Below are 22114 nucleotides of genomic sequence, written 5' to 3'. Positions count from 1 at the left end.
ACGAACGGTGCACCACAAATGATCGGGCATCACCAAGGTTTTGCTTCTCGTTTGAAAAATAAACTCAGGGACGAATTCGGGAAAGACATTTTGACTCTTCATTGTTTTATTCACCAAGAGGCAATGTGTGCTGAAACAGTAGAGCTAGGTGGTGTAATGAAAGATGATGTGAAGAGTGTGAATTTTGTGCGGCGTCACGGTATGAATTATCGCCAATTCAAAGAATTCCTGAAAGATATGGAACAGAGCAAGGGGATACACCTTACCACAGTACAGTTCGTTGGCCGAGTCGGGGAAAAGTTCTTGATGTTTTCTTTGCCATTCGTGAGGAAATATCGCTTTTTCTCGAAATGAAAGGGAAAGAAATGTGTTGTCTGAAAGATATAAAATGGATATCAGACCTGGCGTTCCTAGCTCACATAACAATGCATCTGAATAATTTAAGTCTGTCATTGCAGGGCAAAGGGCAGCTAATCATTGACATGCACGACCAGATCAAAGCATTCATGGAAAAGTTACGTTTATTTGAGAGGCATATGAGTAATGGACATTTAACATTCTTCAATCTTCTTGCTTCAAAAAAACTACCTGAAGGGTCTACTTTCCGCGATTACCAAGCAAAGTTAAAGCAGCTCATCACGTCGTTTGAAACACGATTCCGAGACCTCACTAGTTTAGAAATGGAACTTAAGGTGTTCAGCACTCTTTTGTTTTTTCAGTTTCCCCCGATGACTTGTCATCGTCACTTCAATTGGAGATTATTGATTTGCAAAATTCAACTTTGTTGAAAGAGAGGTACTACAACACGTTGGATTTGTCACGATGATGTCTTTCATTACAGCAAAAAACATTTCCCAAGCTTCACAACAATGTCACTCAGATCATGTGCATGTTTGGATCTGCGTATTGTTGTGAGCAGCTTTTCTCAGCAATGCAAAGAGTAAAAAGTAAGGAACAATCGTTTCTTCAGGATGTAACAATGAAGGCCATCCTCCGCATTAACGCTGCGAACACTTTGATGCCTGATATTTCCGATCTTGTAATGAAAAGAAAATGTCAAGCTACAGAGGCCCAATAAATTTAGTATGCTATTTCTTGTAAAACAGTTGTTTCTTATTTATTTCCTGAACATCGTATTTCCTGGTGTAGCATGTCACCACGTCTTAGCAGCTAAGAGTATGAGGTTGTCATTTTTGTAAGACGCAGCTGGCACATCAAAACGCTTGCCTTGCCACCTGCCTCAGCCAGCCATGGCACGTGCCGGCCCACTTGAATGGTCACATTGAGCGACATGGCTCCTTGGAGCAGGGAGTGCTCTGCGGCTCACAACGGAGCAGACGAGCTGAAACAGCCTGATGTAGAGAATATACGAGGGCATTTCGAAAAGTAAAGATACAATGGCTCGCAGTCCTTAAATAGAACATTTATTTATAAAATGTCAGTTACATCTTATTAACTGGATTATTTGTTATTTTTTGACATAATCACCCCTGTTATCCAAACATTTGTTAAGTCGGTGCACAAGCTTTTGTATCCGACAGTCATAGAAGATTGCCGCCTGTTGTCGGAACCATATTTCAACTTCATCTTTGATCTCTTCATCCTCGCAGAATGATTTTCCACCAAGATGTGACTTCATGTAACGGAAGACATGGAAGTCGGTGGGCGCAAGGTCCAGGCTGTGTGGCGGATGGTCCAATACGTCCCATTTGAATTGTTTGAGTAGTGCTTTGGTTACGAGCGCTGTGTGAGGCCGAGCGTTGTCATGAAGCAAGCAGACTCCACTTGTCAGCATTCCCCTGTGTTTGTTTTGAATTGCCCTTCGAAGATGTTTCAAAGTCTGGCAATATGCAGCAGCATTAATTGTCGTTCCAGGAGGCATCAATTCCAACAGAAGAATGCCTTGTCTGTCCCAAAAAACAGAAGCTATGATTTTCTTCACTGAAATCGACGTTTTGCATTTCTTGGCTTCTGGTGATTTCGAATGGCGCCATTGCACTGATGGTTGCTTGGACTCAGGTGTATGGTGATAAACCCATGTCTCGTCACTTGTCACAATGTGATCAAGGAACTCATCACCTGCTTCAGCATAGCGTGTGAGGAAGTTGAGTGCAAAGCCCATCCTTTTCTTTTTGTATTCTTCTGTTAACAGTTTTGGAACCCAGCGCGCATACAATTTCCTGTACCCTAACTTGACAGTCACAATGTCATAAACAGTTGTCATTGACACGTCCGGTATGATCCGATGCAATTCTTTCAATGTGAGACGTCTACTCACACGAATTGCTTCCTCCGTTCTCCGAAGAAGGGCATCAAAGATCACAGATGGCAGACCTGTTCTTTGTTCGTCACGAACATCGGTCCTACCTTCAGAGAAATGACGACTCCATTTCGTTACATTTTGTTCATTCATAATGTTCCCACAAACAGAAACAATTTCTTTGTGAATATCCGCTGGTCGCTGACTTTTTGCATGAAGAAAACGGAGCGCACTTCACATTTGGCGGGATTCTGAATCGGCGCAGCGATTTTAAACATGACCTACTCCAGCCAGAAGCAACACTCAACTGCCGAATGACCGCGAGGAGAAACCTAACGGTTCAAAGTTAAAACCAGTGTTGCCAACTTGCTTGCCAAAACTCTTCTGTTCCTCTGGCGTACGGTGTATCTTTACTTTCCGAAATACCCTTGTATTATTACCACCAACTTTCAAATTGCTCGGTGATTACCATTCAAAGATAAGGGAAATTAGAGCTCATACTGAGGTGCTCAGACAGTCGTTTTTCCCTCGCGTAATCTGCGAGCGGAAGAGAGGGGGAGAAATATGACTTTGGCGCGAATTGTGCCCTCTGCCGCACACTGCTTGGTGGCAAGCGGAGTATATATGAAGGGCTTATTTCAATAGTGGTACAAGGCCATTTTTGTTTATTCTGAGAAACAGAGTCCTAAAGTTACATGAGCGCTGAAAAATCTGCAGTTGAGACACTTGAAGTATATATAATTGAATATTTCTGGTATCTCAACTGCAGATTTTTCACAACTCATTTAACTTTAGGACTCTGTATCTCAGAATGAACAAAAATGGACTTGTACCACTAGTGAAATAAACCCTTCATATGTAGATGTAGAATAAAGCTGAATGGCAGATTTTGACATTTTGTAGAATCGCATGGACTATAATAAGTTTGTATATGGAAGTCTGCATCGTTTGCTGCAATACAGTAATTGATACGAATAATGCTATGTTACAAGAATGGTGAAGTGTAACAAGGTGAAAGGAAATGTGTCATACAGCATTATTCGTGCACACCCTTCGAGTGTGTTATTGAGGTGCTCCTTTCACGTTGTAAGTGAATTTGAATTCTGCTACATGGACTAATTATTCTGTTTTAAGTTTTGTGTTGAAAATTGTTGTGTCATGGTGAGCACACGTGGCAATGCTAAATGTAAGCATAAAACATTAACTCTAACAGGTAAATAGGAAATTATTAAAAGGTGTGACGGTGGTGAATCTCCAACTTCCATTTCCACATCTTTTGCTATCAGGTGACCTACTGTTCATGACATAGTAAAAAATTTGGTCAAACAGAAAAAAAATTATAGAAACTGTTGAAGATGGTTACAAGAAAAACCCTTCACATGAGTGAATATCTCCAAATTGAGGAAGCTCTGTAAATTTGGTTTAAACAACAAAGAAGCAGAAATGTCCCTACTCTGAGAGATATAAACACAAAGCCCAGCCTTTTTATCATGAAATAACCAACAAAGAATACTTTCATGCCAGCGATGGTTTGTTTCAAAAAATTAAGGAGTGGCATGGCATTCGTTACCTGCAGATGAGTGGAGAAAAACTATCAGCTGATGAGACTGGAGTTTCTCACTTGATTCAAGATTTAAAAGTCAAAATCAATGAACTAGGCCTTACACCCAAACAACTGTATAATGCCAATGAAACTGGCGGCAACTCCCAACAAAAACTTTTATAATGGAGGAAGAAAATAAAGTTTCAGAAAAGAAACCTCAAAAAGAGCATATCACATTAATGGTGCACACGAAGACCTGGGGCAGGTCTTGCATCTATGTCTATTGCAGGGATATGGGACACGAGGCAAAAAGTTGGGAGCAAGGGTTGTGTAGGGACTGGCAAGGATATTGTGTAGCAACTGAATTACATTTTCCATCATGGCTTTGCCTAACTCTTGTTTTGCCCTGAAATGAGAAATGTCCTACCCATTATTCTTCCCACCCCTCCCACAGTGGTATTTTGCCACCCACTGAACCTACACGATATCCTCGTCCATTCCTCAACCCCTTCCCTCATATCCCTGTAATAGACCTAGATCTAAGACCTGTCCCATCCACCCTCCCACCACCACCTACACCAGTCTGGTCACCAACATCACCTATCCCATCAGAGACAGGGCTACCTGCAAAACCAGTCATGTGATCTACATGGGCATCACAACCAACAAACTGACGGACTGCATGAATGGCCCTCATCAAAAGCTTTTGTGGATTGCGCAGGTAGGAACTCTACCTACAGCATATCCTATGTTCCCGTAACCCTGCTGGCCTCATCCTTCATTAGTCATTGTCCTTACCCATTTAGCCCCTTCCCTGTTTCCATTCCAGCACTACACAGCCCTCTATCCCACCAACACAGCCAGTCGTTTTACTTCTCTACTTTTCCGCTACACCCCTCCATCCCCTGCCCTCTGTCTAACCTCCCAATTGCACCTAGCTACCTACCCTCTCTCCACATTGTCCCTGCAATCTTCCACTAGCAGCACTTTACAGTCTCACACCCTACCCTGCCCCCCCCCCCCCTCCCCCTCAGCCTCCTCCTTACCCCAACCAGTTGCCTCTCTCATCATGCACTGCTGCTCGTAGCCTGGCTTCAGCTGCCAGAGACTGTGGTCATGTCTGTTGTGTACTGTAAAAATAGGTGTATTATGGTATGTACAGTACATAATATTTATACAAAACAACTTAAATTTTCTAGCCTTAGAAATCTAAATTCAATTAGTCTTAAAAGTCTAAATTCAATTGTAATAAGCCTATCTTTGGTAATCTGACATTTTTGATAGTCTGACATCAACTCGGTCCCATAACTGTTGGATTATCACGAGCCCACTGTACCTGGTACTCACTCAGGACCAAATCTATTTTTGATAACACAATGTGAGTTGTAGGATAAGGGTGTATATATGTTACAGGGAACCAAGTTTCTTGAAGGAAACATTAAGTTGCTACATAAAATGATAATAAGTACCCCAGGGTGGTGTAAAGGAGGACCAAGTTTCTGTTCCCATTTGCACCACCTGCTGAGTAGGTATGACAATGACATGCATAGCCTCATCAGAAACGGGAATATTATGTGGTACACCTCCATTTTCAGTTTTTTCTTACCTTCCTTCTTTTTGACTTTATTCTCCTACTTAGTTTCATTTCCGGTTGTGTATGTGGGAGGAATGACAAGAAAACTGTTCTACAGGCCACAGGCTAGCCCTGTGCTGAAAAACAATGTTAGAATGCTGATCAAGCTCAGAGAAAGGCACACTCCTTTGTGTGGGACTGGATGATTAGGACTTCCAGCAGGGAAGAGGAACTAAGGAATGTGGGCATAGCAGGAACAGATGGGAAAGGGATGATATCCACCTCATGAACAGATGTACGGTATTCAGAATGCAACCATGACCAAACATTGGCAGAAGTGGATGGATGTCTTCAACCTCACTATGGATGGTGGCTTAGTCACCGAGTTGGCCAAGTTTACTCTCATTTGAGCTGAATATAAGTGTCAATTCTTTTCCCTTGCTTCAAATTATGAAGGACAGGCAAGGTTTTATACTCCTGTATCCTCCTTTCCTTCTTCAAAATAGGGCAATTTAAAGAACCAGAGGAATGTTGTTCCCTGGAGTAGATACATACTGGTGGTTGGTCACACCGAGTGTTCTCATGCAGCAGCTGTCCACAGTCTCCACAGATGTGTGTCATTTGTGCAGCATAGAGACTTATTCCCAAAATGCAAATATTTACAATACTGAATGAAAGTGCAATATACCACTTTTTATCAGTTCGGTAAATGCTTTTAGGTAATATGTTCCCTCGAAAGCCGAAATATAATCATCAGCATATTCTATTTTGGCCCCCCATGTAAAAAAGCTAGGCTCCATGTTCTGGTCCAGATGTGCCAATTGGGACTGACCGCCCACAGTGTCATCCTCTGCCAGTTGTGTCATTCGGGTGTGGCAGTGAGGCGCATGGAGTGAGCACATCACTCTCCCAGCCGTTGTCAGCTTTCTTGATTTTGGAGCCCCTACTTCTCACTGAAGTAGCTCCTCAGTCGGCATCATGAGGATGTGTGCACTCCTTTCCAGTCTCCCCACCAAGGGAAAACCACTGGCAGTAACCCCCCCCCCCCTCCCCTCCCCTCCCAATTATCTATGGTGAACAAAATGTACACCCCACTGTTCTAGGTTTGTGTACACCCCATTGTTCTAGGTTTGGGCACAGTGCATTTGTCTCCAATGTGACACTGTGATGGGTACCACCACGATGCTTCTCAAATCTTCAACAATGAATGATGCTTTTGTGGTCAAAGAAGACATACCATCCATTCAGGTACAATAAGGAGTGCTCTCACCATTAGTTTCAAATCTACTTTTCTCACTTTGTGTGGGCAGAGAAGGAAAAGTCTTCAGGTCATATCTTTCTGCATTGAATCAGTCAAGTCTGTAAAATGAAATTCATGGGGGATTGTGACCACCGGCTTGAGAAAGTTTGATCCTTTTCATTGTGGATCATGTGACATGATGCAATCCACTTTTACTGAGGGTTCTCCTCAAGGATATAGCCACCCTGCCACAAAAATGTCTGTCTGGCATGGAAACAATTGTCCCCAAGTTCCTCATGCCCCTGGGAAGTATTCAGCACTGGCACAACTATTCATTCCCTGAATTGTCATGGGGGCTGAATGTGTGATCCCCTTACAACGGACAGCGTAACATGTCAGGTTTTGGGCAGCTAATTCCATCCACTCACACAAAATGTATTTGAGATCTGATTGCACAGTGGGTGGACTGTGTGACACATTTGGTAACCTCCATTCACATGGCTCATACTATTGTCAAAGTTTAGAAGAATAGAGGTCAAGCCTAGAAAAAGGGATCAATCTTGAGTTAGGCAAAATGAATGTGCATAAGAAAATATGGAAAAAAACAAAGTAAGCAACTGTAATCAGTGTTCAATAGGAAACAAGACAGCTCTCCTTCATGCTCGGCACACACAATCACGAGAGAGTTGTAGTCACACTGGTGGTTTTTTTCCCTTTGAAGTTGCTCAGTTCAGTTGTTCAAGCATCCATCTGTGTAAATCACCAAATTATTGTTAAAAATTCACTAAGATCACTCTAAGTTATCCAAAGAATTTTATTTTGAACAAGCATAAATATGCAAACAATGACAAATTATTCTGTTGAAAAATTGTTACTGTGCACAGTGTTTAAGGATTATTAGCTTCCTGTGTTCTCGTATTCAAACATTCACAGATTACCTGAAATCAAAGAAAGTACACAAAGAACTTTCATTATTAACATTTTATTGTAAAATTGTACAAGCTCCAAACACAATATATCTTACATCACAATAACAAGTATTCTGCATTCATAAATCTACATCTCGATTAAGATGTCTGGTTTTTCACATAAGAAATAATGAAATATACTCAGCAGAATAAGAGCGTTCCTGCTGCTACGAAATACTCGCCAAAAGAAATGGCGCAGTTTAATGGTACATTACAATGAGTATTACCAAACTCACTCAAAGCCAGAAGCAGCACAACAGATATCTTAAGTGGTTCAGGACTGAAAAAGTTTTATTCATTGGTGAAATTTGTGTACTACATTGATAACGATGAGACACATACACCAATTTCTCGTATTTCATTCATTTAAATTCACTGTCATTTTACAAACGAAACAGTTGCTAACAGTGAACAGTTGTGATAATTTGGTAAACATACAAGAAGTGTGTGTTACATCAACAAAGCAACAAACTCTTATCACATTGACAGAGTGGCAATGACACAGTAGAACAATGAATGAGAAAAACACTGTTTTTCAGTCTATTCCGCACATTCTCTTAGCATGTTTCCTTGTTATGGCTACCCTCCTGTAGGGAATGCAAACTGTTTGTGTATGTCTGGAGATGCCAACAGACAAAAAACTAAATATCACAATTGTTACAGACAGAGAGACTCCCTAGCTACCTATCTGAGACTTAAGTAAGAAACCTCTTGTTGGATTTGACAAACTGCATTAACAGAAGTTGCAACCCATCACAAACTATCAGCCATCTTCAGCACTGTCCTTATTTTCCTGAGGATGATGATCATCTGGGCACTTCTCATGATCGTGGACAATAAGCTGGAAAACAATAGCACAGACATGAATATGTGACACTGGTGCTGCTGTTTCAAAATTTACTTTGGGGAATGTTCAGTCTGTGTTACCTTAGTTTATTTGGGAATTGACTGCTTACTCCAAAATGAAACCAAAATATTCCTATTACTTAAAAAAATGTTTGCTGTAAGATATCTGGAGAAAAATGTCCATGACAGTTTGCACATAACCTGGTCAGTTTTCGTCTACTTTGGGCATCACAACATAAATGTTTCATTGTAATCTCACCGAGAGCTAGATGTAACTGCTCTTCTTTTGATTGGAACGCAGGCCCTACAATATGAGGAACCCCTCCTCACCATCCTTTTAAACAGACAGCATGCACAATTTTTTGTTGCAGTCGTATTACCTGTCTGATTTCAAAAAATTTGTTGTACAGGGTAATGAATATTATGGCATGATAAGACATTTTTATTTAAAATGACAGATTGAGACTCAAATACATACTGAGTGGATGGAAGTTCAGTGAAGCTGTTCACCTTCACTCAAAATTGTTCATCACTGGACAAATTAATTTACACACAATAGTATATGGACTGTTGTTTTGTCTCTTCAAAGAGCCATATTAGAGATTCTTTTCAGAAAATGGCTGATAAAATTTCAAAATAACTGCCTGAAAAAGTTGAACCATAATCCAAAGGCCTTCCAGCTACATTATGCAATAAAAATGGATTGACAAATGAGAATGTACACTGGATTTCCTAGTAATACTTATACGTCCAACAGCACACGAACAGTGTTTCTGACACTAAAATTTTTTATCAGTTCATAGGACCCAGATTTTGGAAGTAAAAAGTTGCCAAATGAGCAATCTTTTGACCAAACAGAAGTATGAGCACTCATCAATTTACAGATTTAAACACCAACATTTTGATAGACATAAATTTTATTGATCGAAGTTAAATAGTGCTACCCAGATGCATGAGCCTTAAAATAATCTTATGAATTATGTATTTGATAGCAAATGTAAAAAATATATGTAAGACAAAAATAAATAAGAAAACAAAGAGAAAAGAAAGGAATTGTTACGTACTATCAACAAAATAGAATGGAGTATGCTTCAAAGCAGAGATCATATTCTTCAAAGAAGGTGTGAGGGGCAATCATGGAGTTCCAATCATCTCTAAAAACTCAGTTATACATCTAAAAACAAAGATGATATGAATATAATAGAGGGAAACATTCCACGTGGGAAAAATATATCTAAAAACACAGATGATGTGACTTACCGAACGAAAGTGCTGGCAGGTCGATAGACACACAAACAAACACAAACACACACATGAAAGTCAAGCTGTCGCAAGAAACTGTTGCCTCATCAGGAAAGAGGGAAGGAGAGGGAAAGACGAAAGGATGTGGGTTTTAAGGGAGAGGGTAAGGAGTCATTCCAATCCCGGGAGCGGAAAGACTACCTTAGGGGGAAAGATTTTTAGAGATGATTGGAACTCCATGATTGCCCCTCACACCTTCTTTGAAGAATATGATCTCCGCTGGTACACACTGAAAGCCCTGTACCCCCGTACTGTAGCATGCCGCAAGAGGAGCCAAACCAAAGTAGCTCCACATAGAAGTGGGCTTTCTGTGCATAGTTCATTTTCAGGAGCAGCGGAAATGTTGCAACTGTGTGAGGCCAAGAGAGGCAGCTGAAGTCATACGACATGACCGCAATATTTGTACTCCTCCCAAAAACAAATTACTGCATGATACTCCACTCTACCAACAGACTGTGACATTCTGTCTTAGTTGTTCTAGCAGTGTAGAAATATAACATGACCAGTACTGCAAAACTGAATTCTTAAATGAATAAAAATCTTTTTTAAAAGTTATTTTTTCATCGTGATAATTATAACTTTTTGATTACGTCTCCAATGTATAAAATGCAAAAGGGAAGAGGGGAGGGGAAAAGTTTTGGATATAGGACTCTGTGCTGCAACCAAAAACTCTTACTACATTTCAAGAACTAAAAGACAAATCTTAAGAACACAAATAGGCTAGTAGCTTTCATTCAGGCAAGCATCCCTGCTCTCCATTCCCCAAACGTGTGAGACAGTAGGGCTGGGGAGACTTGTAATAAAAGGCACTTCAATACTGTGAAACAGTTGTAGGAGGCAAGTGGGACGAAGTGGGAAGCGGGCACACTGAGTGTGTTTGTGTTTGTGTGTGTGTGTGTCTGAAGCAGATGTTGAACTGATCAGTGTTGTGGACAACATGTTCAGCAATATGGTTGAGCTGGAGTTACATATAATGCAAATAATGGTCAGAAAAGAAATATCTATGATTGGATCACTTGGTCATTCACATGAATGTGGCACTGATGGAGAGAAGGGGGCAATGGGCAGGCAAGAATAAGAAGAGACAGAGGGGGAAGGGGGGGGGGGACTATCTATGTTCATAATTGTCCACAAACCAAAAGTGGTTAAATACATACACTGTCATTGGGTTAGTGAATATGCTGCACTCAACACTGATGATGATCAGTTGCATCAATGTTTATTTGCATTCTATACAATCTCAGCCATCTTGGAAACTGATGACTCCCTTAAAAAGAACTGAGATGCGTTTATTTTGAAACACAAGCTTGCTGATGCTTTCTGGCCCAGCTCTTTGTTAAAATTATGATTTCTCAACAAATGATCGAAAATGACAGTTCTACTCTTAAGTTCTTCCCAAAGCAATGTCTCTCTCAACTTTTCTGACTTCTATTTATGATGTCCTACTGAGGTACAGGAGAGCAATGTCATTCTGCTATATACTTCACATACTGTGTGTTGCTTGTTGCTACTACTCCTATTGCAAAACTTGTCCTAGTTATCATTATGTAATTAGCATTTTTCATCAATGCAAGTGGAAAATGGTCTCTGAGCACAGGTGGCCAATGTGTAAATGGTTAACACAGTTGATGTCTAACAGCTTTAGAAGTCACCAAGGCTGCAAATAATAATTAAAATGTGCTTGTAGCATTTATTTTCATCACCGTTATAATGCATATATGGTGGACTTAACACATTAAAGAAACTGCATAATAGATGACAAACTCAAAATTGTGAGTAACCTCTTTCAACATAAAAATTTATGTATACAGGTATATAGCATTACTATTACTCACATTTCAATAAATCTGTTGTATTGTAAATACACAAATACTTTAGATGCAGTTGCTAGCCTCACCTGCAAGTTTTTTACTTCCAGAGCTTCTGCTGCCATCATGGCAGAGAGAGAATGGGGTGCAGGAGATCCTAATGACTCAGCCAATGGTGACAGTGAGCTAGGTTCAACTGGTGATGCAGTGATACGACAACCACCTCCAGGAGGAGCCTGCAGCTCACACACTCTATGCTGTAACCGAAGCACCAATTCCTCCAGTTTCTGATTAATGGCACGCTGTGACTGGTATTTGCTCTCTACTGCCTGTTATGAAGAAATAAATGCATTACATCATAGAAGAAATGTTTGTATTAAATTAAGCAAGTAAAGCAATTTGGAGAGGTAGATTTAAGTGTTTCATCTATTAGTTTTGTGGCACATGCACATGAGGTACATCATCATTAGTCAATGAAGAGGTTAGAACAAACTCTTAAATGTGATCACTCACAAGAGTGACATAGTGGGTTAATTAACTATAGAGATAAATACATTTGTTAGCTTAGCGTTCACTGTTTCGCTCACATTTGCATAGTAATTACAACAAAAATAATTTAATACACAGTGTATAATGAAAAATTAATGTATTTAAGGAAGTGCTTCTTTTCCTACGCAATTCTGACAAAGCCGATTTGTCATGATAACTGTTAAATAGCTTTCTTTGATCTAGTTCACAAACTGCAACACCTTCTAAACTTTTCACCCGAATTAAGGCCCTAGAACCAGGGTCTTTACTGAATGTACTTCTGAACAAAAAATGATTCTGATAGCTGGAATCAAATGTTTTTGTTAATTCTGCCTATCAAGTTCTTCTGGTGATATTTCTGTAGAAAAAAAAAAAAAAAAAAAAAAAAGCATCCCTCAACGCACATTTTTTATTTCTAACCAAGAAATCAAACAAGAATATTAACAGATGTAGCTTTAAAAATACTTTGGTAATTCCTAAATAAAGATTAATTTTTAAAAAATACTTTCAACCTCTATTTTGCACCCTTAGGGCTTGAATTTGAAAATATTCTCAAACTTTTTTTTATTCCTAACAGATAAACCAAATGCCAATTTTCATAGTTCTAGCTTCAACATCACTTTAATAGCACCATTTTTCAAAGAAATGTTTCATCCCATATTTCACCTCCTTAGAGGTCGAATTTCGAAAAACACCTTATTCAAGAATGCCTGCAGTGTAAGGTCAACACCCTCACCAAATTTCAAGTTTCCATGGTTGGGTTTGGGCTGGGTGATGGTGAGTCAGTGAAAATCAGTCAGAACATTTCCTTTTATACACAGAGGAGATTGCTGTGACAATGCTTATCATGATAATTTACTACAGTAAATTTTCACTTCTTGGGAGCTGATTTTATCACATATATTTTTGTTGATGGTAAATGAATGTTTATACCTTGGCTGAGCAACAAATAGAAGCAACATCATCCAAAATAATGGTGCCAAGTGAAGAAACTATTTGTTAACGGAAAGAGAGGAAGACACTAAAATTTCTGCACTACATGGGAACTACAACTGAGTGAACCCATTAGAATTATATAACCTACAAGTATCAGAACTAACTGAAGGTGACTAATCTTGAATAGTAAACAATAAGAACAGTCATAGAAATTAAAATCTCAAACCACTAGTAATAAGCAAAAAATTCATATCAGCTAAAGAGAAAGGAAAACCAAGCTTGGGCTAGTAACACAGGCGTGTACAGAAAGAAAACAGAAATAGTAATGCATTTAGAGATTATGAAAACTCGCCCCTTTTTTCATAATGGGAGTTTCAAGTTACTGTAACAACAAATGGTCAAACTACTATCTTTTCTCTAATTTGATATTATATAAAAACAGATAAGATACCAAAATACCCAAGCAGAATACTGCAGATCTTCATATATATAGTCTGCGAAATATCACCTAATTGTCAGCTGGGAGTGTGCTGAGTCTAGGGTAGGAGTCTACTGAGTCTAACCTAACTTTGTTGTTTTTTTGTTTTGTTTTAATTAACCAGACAAACACATACTTTATAGCATAAAAGTAAATAGTATGTATAGTCACCTTCCAATTGAGTGCTGCAGCACGAGAAATTTTTGTAACACTGAAGCACATTCTCTGTCATACTCACTAGAAGAGAGAGCTTACTGGTCCTGAATAGCTCGGATTCCAAATCGTCAAGCATGAAAACAATAACAGCTGACTGACTAATGAAACTTGATTTCCAATTAAAGAGTTTAAGAAATTTGAAGCAGTCAGCACAAAAATCTTTCAACAGGATTCAGAAACAGACTGATATGAGACTGGCAGAAACTCAATATTTTAAGCATTTTTCTGGTAAGTGATACACAGAATCCATTATCTCTAACTACCGTATTTACTCGAATCTAAGCCGCACCTGAAAAATGAGACTCGAAATAAAGGAAAAAAAAATTTCCCGAATCTAAGCCGCACCTGTAATTTTAGACTCGAAATTCAAGGGGAGAGAAAAGTTTTAGGCCGCACCTCCAAATCAAAACAAAGTTGGTCCATTGTAATATGAGACACAATTTAGGTCGAATGAATGACGATACAGCTACAGTAGTTTGGTTTGAGTCGTAAGCATAGCAGTTAAGCTTTACCAGGTAGCCATTGCTATGCGTCAGGCGCTCCGTCCGTATTTATTCGGGTACCCTTCCTTTTTCACATGCTCCGTCTGGTTTGAATCGATTGCTTAGTTTGCTTCGATCCGATAATTGCCGTTTTCTTTGTTATAGGTGTTTACGTCACTCTTAAGCTGAAAATGCATTACTGTACTGTGTCATGCATTGTTTGTCGCATTCTGATAGTGCGTGTTTACGGCCTGTCGCGGCTCGCGGCATGGCTTGCTTTTGTGCGTGCTACCGCCACTTACAAAAAAAAAAGAGAGGAATCTTCTCATTAGCGAAACAATGGCAAGAGACTACTATTTGTTGTTACTTACACTGCTGCTTTCTTTGATAATGATCAACAAGAACCAAATAATAGACTGCGTATGATAGAACATGTTCTGAACGAGAGTTAGGTGAAAATTTTTCTCCGTTTGAAAATCTTTGCGGCCGCTTCTTTAGTACATGAAATTCTGCACAGAAATTAGTCATCTTAGGTTTAAAAATCTAGTCAGTTGCCGTGCTTCATTCCTGACTGTATCACTATTAGGCATAAGAATAATACGAATATAAACATGACACGATACGTATATTCTTCCGCGTTTGCTGTTGTCTCACTCTAGTTTCGTCGTTTATTAGGCAGACAGGATTTAAACGAGATAGCAGCAAACATGAAAAATACGTGGCAAAATGTTTATATTCATATTATTCTTACGGTGAAGAGAATACTGCATGTGATTCACAGTTCATCAGGTTCCTATTAGCAACCATCTCTTCTCACAGGAAGGAAAAAATTGAGAACGTAGAGTTGGCCATATTGACAAACATCCCAAACAGTCTTGCCAGTCGGATTTTCGTAGTACATTGAAATTCTGCTACATTCGAAGATGAACAATACGGAATTTGTATTTACTTCGTTGGATAATGTATGAAAATGCAGTGGTCGAAACTCGGGGCAGAGAAAAAAAATCTTGTCTTGCACCCTTCTTCTTTTTTTTTTTTTTTTTACTGGCGCATCGGTTTTGGCGCCAGTATTTATCTTTTTGCCTACAAAGCTTGCCTGTGTAGCGCTACATATATTCGACGGCAGAAGTTAGTTGTGGCGGCACCTACCAACATTTTTCAGAACCAGAATGAGATTTTCACTCTGCAGCGGAGTGTGCGCTGATATCTGCCAGGAAGTTTCATTTTTCAGAACTTCCGCTTGCTTTGCACTCGATTCTAAGCCGCAGGCGGTTTTTTTTGGATTACAAAAACCGAAAAAAAGTGTGGCTTAGATTCGAGTAAATACGGTAGGCTTATTTGAACTAATAGCCACCAACAGCACACACTCCATGGCAATGCATTTATGAAATGAGTGCCCATGACAGATTTTTAATGTTAGTCAATCTCGGGGAAACGTGAAAAAACTAAAGACACCAAAAACCATATTTGTCTAACCCAGCCATGTGCATCAGAGACTGCTTATGTGGTTTGTCCTATGAAATCAAGAGTTTTCAAAAACAATATCAAATTTAATTCACATACAGCAACAAATAGTAGCTGAGAAGGTAAACTAATTCTCAGCAGTTTGGATCAGGCAATGAGTAATGACTAAATTATGTAGCATTTCGAAAGTACACTGAATGGCTGAAGAGAGCAAGGAGAGTAATTTTTTCCGTAGGTATGAAAGTACCAGACCTAACGATGTGGCCAAAACAAGTACATTTGTTGTTAGGGAACACCTATTTTATCTGATAATCCTTACACAATTTCAGATGCCTATATTTGAATGATCTGTGTTTTTATTACTAAAATCGTTGACTGTTCCACTTCGTGGCTATGTAAAGATGTCCTCCACTCAAACTTGATATTGACAAGACAATGTATTACTTGGCCAGGTAGGTAACTGGATGTGACATGCCAAACTTCACATTTTTATGCAACAAACAATTGCCAAAGGTTGACGTTTAAGCACAATACGAGATTTTCCAGAATAACATGTTCCATCGTTACCCTCCATGCACAATGAAATATGCAAGTAGGGAATGTATTTTAATTATTTGGTAGATAGCAAACACGCAACTGTGAGTGTTTTATGTTGATATCTGTAGAAATGATGAACAAAGTGCAGACACAGGACATTAGCAATGTGCAACAATGAGCATCTCCACCAGCTGTGAAGGGGTCGCTTATGTTTTCACGTCATGGCTTGGCAATGTTTTGAACAACAGAGAGAAAGGGGCACTTTCTGCAACATCAATGCCCAAGAAAACAATTGAAATGTTTTAACGGTGATATATAAATTGACTATCTACTCTGAGGTGATGTCATAAGATTCTCTCCACATATGTTCCTCAAGTTAAATGTGAGTTCAGTTCAACTAACTGTGTAGTGGCTTTACTTGAGGAACAAAATACAGATGAGTTCTTTCAAAAGCAGTTATATCATTTTGTAGTGAGCTGGCGTAGTTGTGAGGTCTCTAAAAACTCTCAATCATCTGCAGACAGCAAGAAGTCCTCGTAGTATAATTAGCGGAACTGAACAGTACATCCACAGCTACGTCTTATCTGTGAAGACCCTCATGAGACCTTCAGCATAATGGGCAAGGGAGTTATCACTGCAGATAATCAGTCGACAGGTGGCAAGGCCGGTGGCAGGGGTTTTTAGATGTGGAAGGGATGACAACTGTCAAAATGCAGGTAGTGTTGGTGGTTAATGGGTTTAACATTGGCAGAGATGTGGATGGAACTGTCAGAGAGGTGGAAGCCATCATTCAGAAAGGTAGTATGTTAGGGTAAGGAGGACAAGGTGAAGCACATGGGAGAGATGATGTTCACTTTATGAAGGAACGAGGACAGGATGCCTTAGGCCTGAAACCAGATCATGAAGATAACATCAATGAACCTGAGACACACATGGGACTTTGGAGTTTTGGGAGGCTAGGAATGTGTTCTCTAGATGGACCATAAAACAGATGGTGTAGGAGAGTGCCATGTTTATGCCCATAGCTGTGCTGTAGATTTGTTTGTGCATTTTCTCCTCAACTGAGGGGTAATGTCAAGATATACTTAGTAAGGTGTACAAGGAATGATGTAATGGGTTTGTAGTCTGAAGGACATTGGAAGAGGTAATGTTTGATAGCTACAGTTATTGAGGGATGTTGGTGTATAGGCAACAATGACCATGACTTGGGATCCAGGAAGTAAAGGGGTGGAGTTGGTGCAAATTCAGTGAAGGAAGTGGTAGTATCTGACTTGAGAAGCAAGGTTTCAAGCGATTAATTGGAAGTGTCTGTCAACAAGAGCACAAATTCTTCAGTAGTAGCACAATAAACAGTTACAGTGGGGTGTCCAGGTTTGTCAGGTTTATGGGTCTTGGGGAAGGAAGTGAAGGTGGGTGTGCAGAGGGAGGAGGGATGTGGACTTGGGAGAGTCTCAGATGGGCCTAGGGATTTCAGAAGGTCACCTCCCAGGAATTTCTTACCTCCTAAATGGCCTCACCGCCCTCCCCAAGATATGTTCTCAAGACCCCTAGCCTTTCAGCAGAAGAATGTACAGCCATACACAACTGTAAAAAATACCCTGACCTAATTATCATCCCTGCAGACAAAGGCTCCACCACTGCCATGATGAATCACACTAATTATCTGAGATAAGTCTTCTGCCAACTGTCTTACTACTGCACCTACAGGCTTTGCCAGAGAGATCCCATCTCTGAAGTCCAACACAGCCTCCAATTCCTTCTGAAATCCTTAGGTCCATCACAGAACCACTCAATGCATCTCCCACACCTCACTATAATGACACACTGTCCATTTCAGACATATGGAACACTCCACTGTGTCACACCCATTCCCAACTTCTTGCCATAGGGATTATATTCCTGTGGAAGGTCCAAGTGCAAGCCCAATCTGCCCAACTGTCCACCAGAATCAATGGCCACCATCAAACTGTGGCGGAAAACAAAGTCGACCATCCAGAGGCACAACATGCAGCTAAGCACATTTCAACGGATACTTCACTATTCGGGCCACTGGATCGATCCTTCCTTCCACCATCAGCTTTTCTGAATTTAGATGGGAGTTATCCTCATACCACATCCTTTGCTCCCATAGCCCTCCTGGTCTCAATCTCCATTAACTCACTGACTCCACAACCTTCACCAAACAATTTCCCCTTCCTCTAACCTGTCATCCCTTCCCAATTCACATCTTCACGTCACCTTCTTGTTCCTGCTCCCCACCAGCTCCAGCACCCGCGTATCACATGCGTAGCCCATACACCTGCCACCCCTACACCCAGCATTCCTAGCCAGCAAACCAACTGCCACCCCTAACCCCTCTCCCTGCCCCTCTCTCCCTCAACCCACTCCACCCAACCCAACAAAACCGATCTCATCCAGTCCACCTGCAGAACTGCAGTCATGGAATTGTGCATCCAGCCAGCAATATGTAGTGTGAGAATGGACTGATTCCAAAAGCTAGCAAGTTTTCTCTTTCTCTTTTGTGTGTGCCTGTTAATGACACAACATTTCCGCATATCGATCAGTGGAAAGAATGAATCTAGCCAAATGCATTTTTTTGTTAACTTTCAAAAATTTTGGAAGTATCTCCATAGCACTATTATCTATTCTGTGTGTGTGTGTGTGTGTGTGTGTGTGTGTGTCTTATGGGTGCTCAACGTCGAGGTCATCTGCGCCATGACACACATTAAAAGAAACAAATGTGGACAAAATTAGTAAAATGGAAGCATACAAGCAAAGAAAGGGGGAAAAGATGAAAAATGCTGTATAAGAAAATAAAATGTAAGAAAAACGAGAAAGAGGTGTCAAGGATGCCACAGGAAATTGTTACTGGCTGGTGGCTGGATGAGCCAGTCATCCTGTAAACAAATTAAGAATCTCTCCCTAAAATCTTGGTAAAAACATTAGACAAGTCACAGAACTTTAAAATTTTAACCACATTTGTTTGAGTATTTCCTAAACGAGATGGCATATCTGCCGGCAAGTCAGCTGCGGCCCCCCGGCCAGAAAATAAAACGCTGTCCAATAAAACGTGGCACACAGTGACCTGGAAGCCACAAGTACCACACATTGGAGGGTCCTCTCGCCGGAGCAGGAAGCCATGCATAATAGGACTGTGGCCTATCCGAAGACAAGTGAGGGGAACCTCGTCCTGTCTATGGGGCTGGAAAGAAGTACACCAGACTCGCATTGTGGGATTCACTAAATGGAGCTTATTGTGTCATTTACAGCCACTCATCCTCCCACGATGCATGACTCATGAGCTCAATAGCAAGGTGAGTGCGTGCAGGGGGATGACACACTGAAATACTTGCGGATCGAGACACCTCCTTGGCTGCGATATCTGCCCTTTCGTCCCCAGCAATGCCGATGTGCCCTGGAACCCAGCAGAAAACCACCTCTTTCCCCAGTCATTGTAGATGGAGGAGGGTATCCTGGATGTTATGGCCTATTTTATCTGCTGGATACAAACATTGCAATGAGTGAGGGGCACTTAGTGAATCGGAACAGACAAGAAATTTAGGACGGGAAGCGCATCTCACCTGCTCCAGTGCCCGCAAGATCGCAGACAATTCTCATCAAAGACAGTAAATGCTTGAGGCAGTTGCACCTTGAAGACAAAATCTGGAAAAACAAGAGCAACCCACAGAATCCTCCTTGTTTCGACCCATCCATAAAACAGCTACATAGTCTTGGTGCTCGGATAAAATGGTAGAAAATGTTGCATTAAAAATGGTGGCAGGAGTGCAATCTCTCTTGTAACACACCAAATCTAAAATCACTCTGAGCCTCTCCAGTATCCAGGGTGGCAGGCAGTTAGAACCCTGGATTTGGGGCTGTACAGGCTCCACACCAAGGGACTTCCAGCACATGTTGCACACGGATTCCTAATGGCATCATGGCTCATGGACAGTTGTAAAAACCGCACTCCAGAGACGGACGAGCAACAATATGGTGAGCGGGTGCGTTGGAGCTGCAAGAAAACAAGCCTGGCACACCAACAGGAGCTGCTGCCAGATGGTAAGTGGCGGTTCTCCCGCCTTAGCACAGAGGCTGGGTGTGGGACTACTCAGTTGAATCCCTGCATGGTGGACAGCGTCAAGGATCCGCAAATAAGAGGACCTCGCTGACCCATAGTCCAGCTGCGAACACACAAAAGCCCAATAAAACTGGAGAAGATGCGCCCTGTCCGCTCCCCAAGACCAGTGGCTAAGGCACTTGAGGATGTTCAGTGCCTTCATGGTTCTGGCTTTCAAGTCTTGCAGGTGTGGCAACTGTGACAATCTGGAGTCAAAAATGAGGCCCAGAAACCGCACTGTGTATTTAAATGTAGGATAGTGTCACACACACACACACACACACACACACACACACACACACACACACACACACACACACTTATCGGCAGAAAACTGAAAACTCATCTTCGCAGCCCACTCTTCTAACCACCGCACTGACAGCTCACCGTTGCAACACTGGAGGAGGAACAGAAAACAACAAAGTTGTCCACAAATAAGGAGAACGGCACTGGACTCCTTACTGTAGATGTTATACTTTTAATGGCGATGGCAAAGAGGGTAACACTTAAAACATAAACATAGCCCTGGGGGACACCATTCTCCTGCTCAAATTGATCAGACAGTGTGTGACCAACTCGGGTCCGAAAAAACCGTTGAGACAGGAAAGAACGAATGAAAAGGGGGAGGTGGCCAAGAAAGCCCCATTGATGCAGTTGTGTGACAATACTGTGTCTCCAAGTAGTATCATGGCCTTACTGATATCAAAGAATATGCCAATAGAGTTATGCTGATGGAGGAAGCTTGTTGAATTGCCGCTTCTAGGAGGGTCAGGTTGTCAACCGTGGACCGAAACTTTCGGAATCCACATTGAGAGCAGCTAAGGAGTTGGCTGTCTCTAAGAGCCAGACCAGACTATGGTTAACCATCCATTCCAGTGTCTTTCCTACAAAGCTCGTCAAGACGATACTCTGACAACTACTGGGACATGTGTGGTCCCTTCCTGGTTTGAGGAGACTCATGCCATGACTGCTTTTTGCTCTCTTTAATGAGGCGGCGAGCCTTGGCTCTCGCAATTCGAAAGGTTGAGAGAGTCCACTGTCAGGCGGCGTATAAACCGTTGAAGAGCCACACGCCTGTCCCGGATGGCTAGATGGCACTCTTCTGTCCACCAAGGAACAGGCCGCCTCTGAAGAGGACCAAAAGACGTTGGTATGGATAGATCAGCAGCTTGATGGATCACATGCGTGATGTGATCCACCCATTCCTGTATGCTGTCATGGTGTTCAAACACAGCCAACTGGCCGAACAGCATCCAGTTAGCCCTGCCAATCATCCACATTCGTGGCTTCTGTTCCAGCAACACATCATCGAGTAGCTGAAGGCGGATTGGGAAGTGGTTGCTGGGAGGAAGGTCGTCAGTGACCTCCCAGTGAACAGAGTCAGCGAGGGCTGGAGAGCAGAGAGAGAGGTCGATGGCTGAGAATGACCCAGTAGCACCACAGGTCTGAGTACCAGCGTTTCGGAGGCACAAATCTCCAGATGTCAGGAGGCTCTCCAAAACTCGGCCCCGATGGCAAGTAGACGTTGAGCCCCACAAGATATGTTGGGCATTGAAGTCTCCCAGAAGGAGAAATGATTGGGGGAGTTGTGCGATAAGATCTGTGGGAGTCTCAGAGACTACTGCATCCAGTGGGGGTAAATAAAGACAACAAACTGTAAGCCTCTGACATGCAGAAATTTCAACTGCAACTGCTTGCAGGTCGGTATCCAGGGGAAGAGCAAAGGAGTGGTGCACATTATTGACAAACACACCAATCCCTCCTTTGGCTCTTTCCCCAGTCAGATCGTCCTTGCGATATAGGGTATAACCCCGTA

At 41.4% G+C, this 22114-nt stretch overlaps 1 protein-coding gene and 1 long non-coding RNA gene across 3 annotated transcripts in view; one reads left to right on the top strand and one right to left on the bottom strand.

The window, feature by feature from the left end:
* Window positions 1-22114, top strand: part of LOC126480670 (uncharacterized) — a 39013-nt gene that overhangs the window by 5395 nt on the left and 11504 nt on the right. The window contains exon 2 of the long non-coding RNA XR_007587449.1: window positions 11651-11909. This is a non-coding gene — a long non-coding RNA (uncharacterized LOC126480670). The remainder of the gene's footprint in view (window positions 1-11650; window positions 11910-22114) is intronic.
* LOC126480669 (hamartin) overlaps window positions 7583-22114 on the bottom strand; it is a 234346-nt gene continuing 219814 nt past the window's right edge. For both annotated transcript variants that reach the window (XM_050103892.1, XM_050103893.1), the window contains 2 exons: window positions 11630-11869; window positions 7583-8425 (listed from right to left, as the gene is read on the bottom strand). In XM_050103892.1, the coding sequence (XP_049959849.1) occupies window positions 8348-8425; window positions 11630-11869 (318 nt within the window). In that variant the 3' untranslated portion in view covers window positions 7583-8347. The remainder of the gene's footprint in view (window positions 8426-11629; window positions 11870-22114) is intronic.

Source organism: Schistocerca serialis, chromosome 5 (genome assembly GCF_023864345.2).
Source record: "Schistocerca serialis cubense isolate TAMUIC-IGC-003099 chromosome 5, iqSchSeri2.2, whole genome shotgun sequence".
NCBI lineage: Eukaryota > Metazoa > Arthropoda > Insecta > Orthoptera > Acrididae > Schistocerca > Schistocerca serialis.
This window is presented reverse-complemented; position numbering and strand designations above follow the sequence as displayed.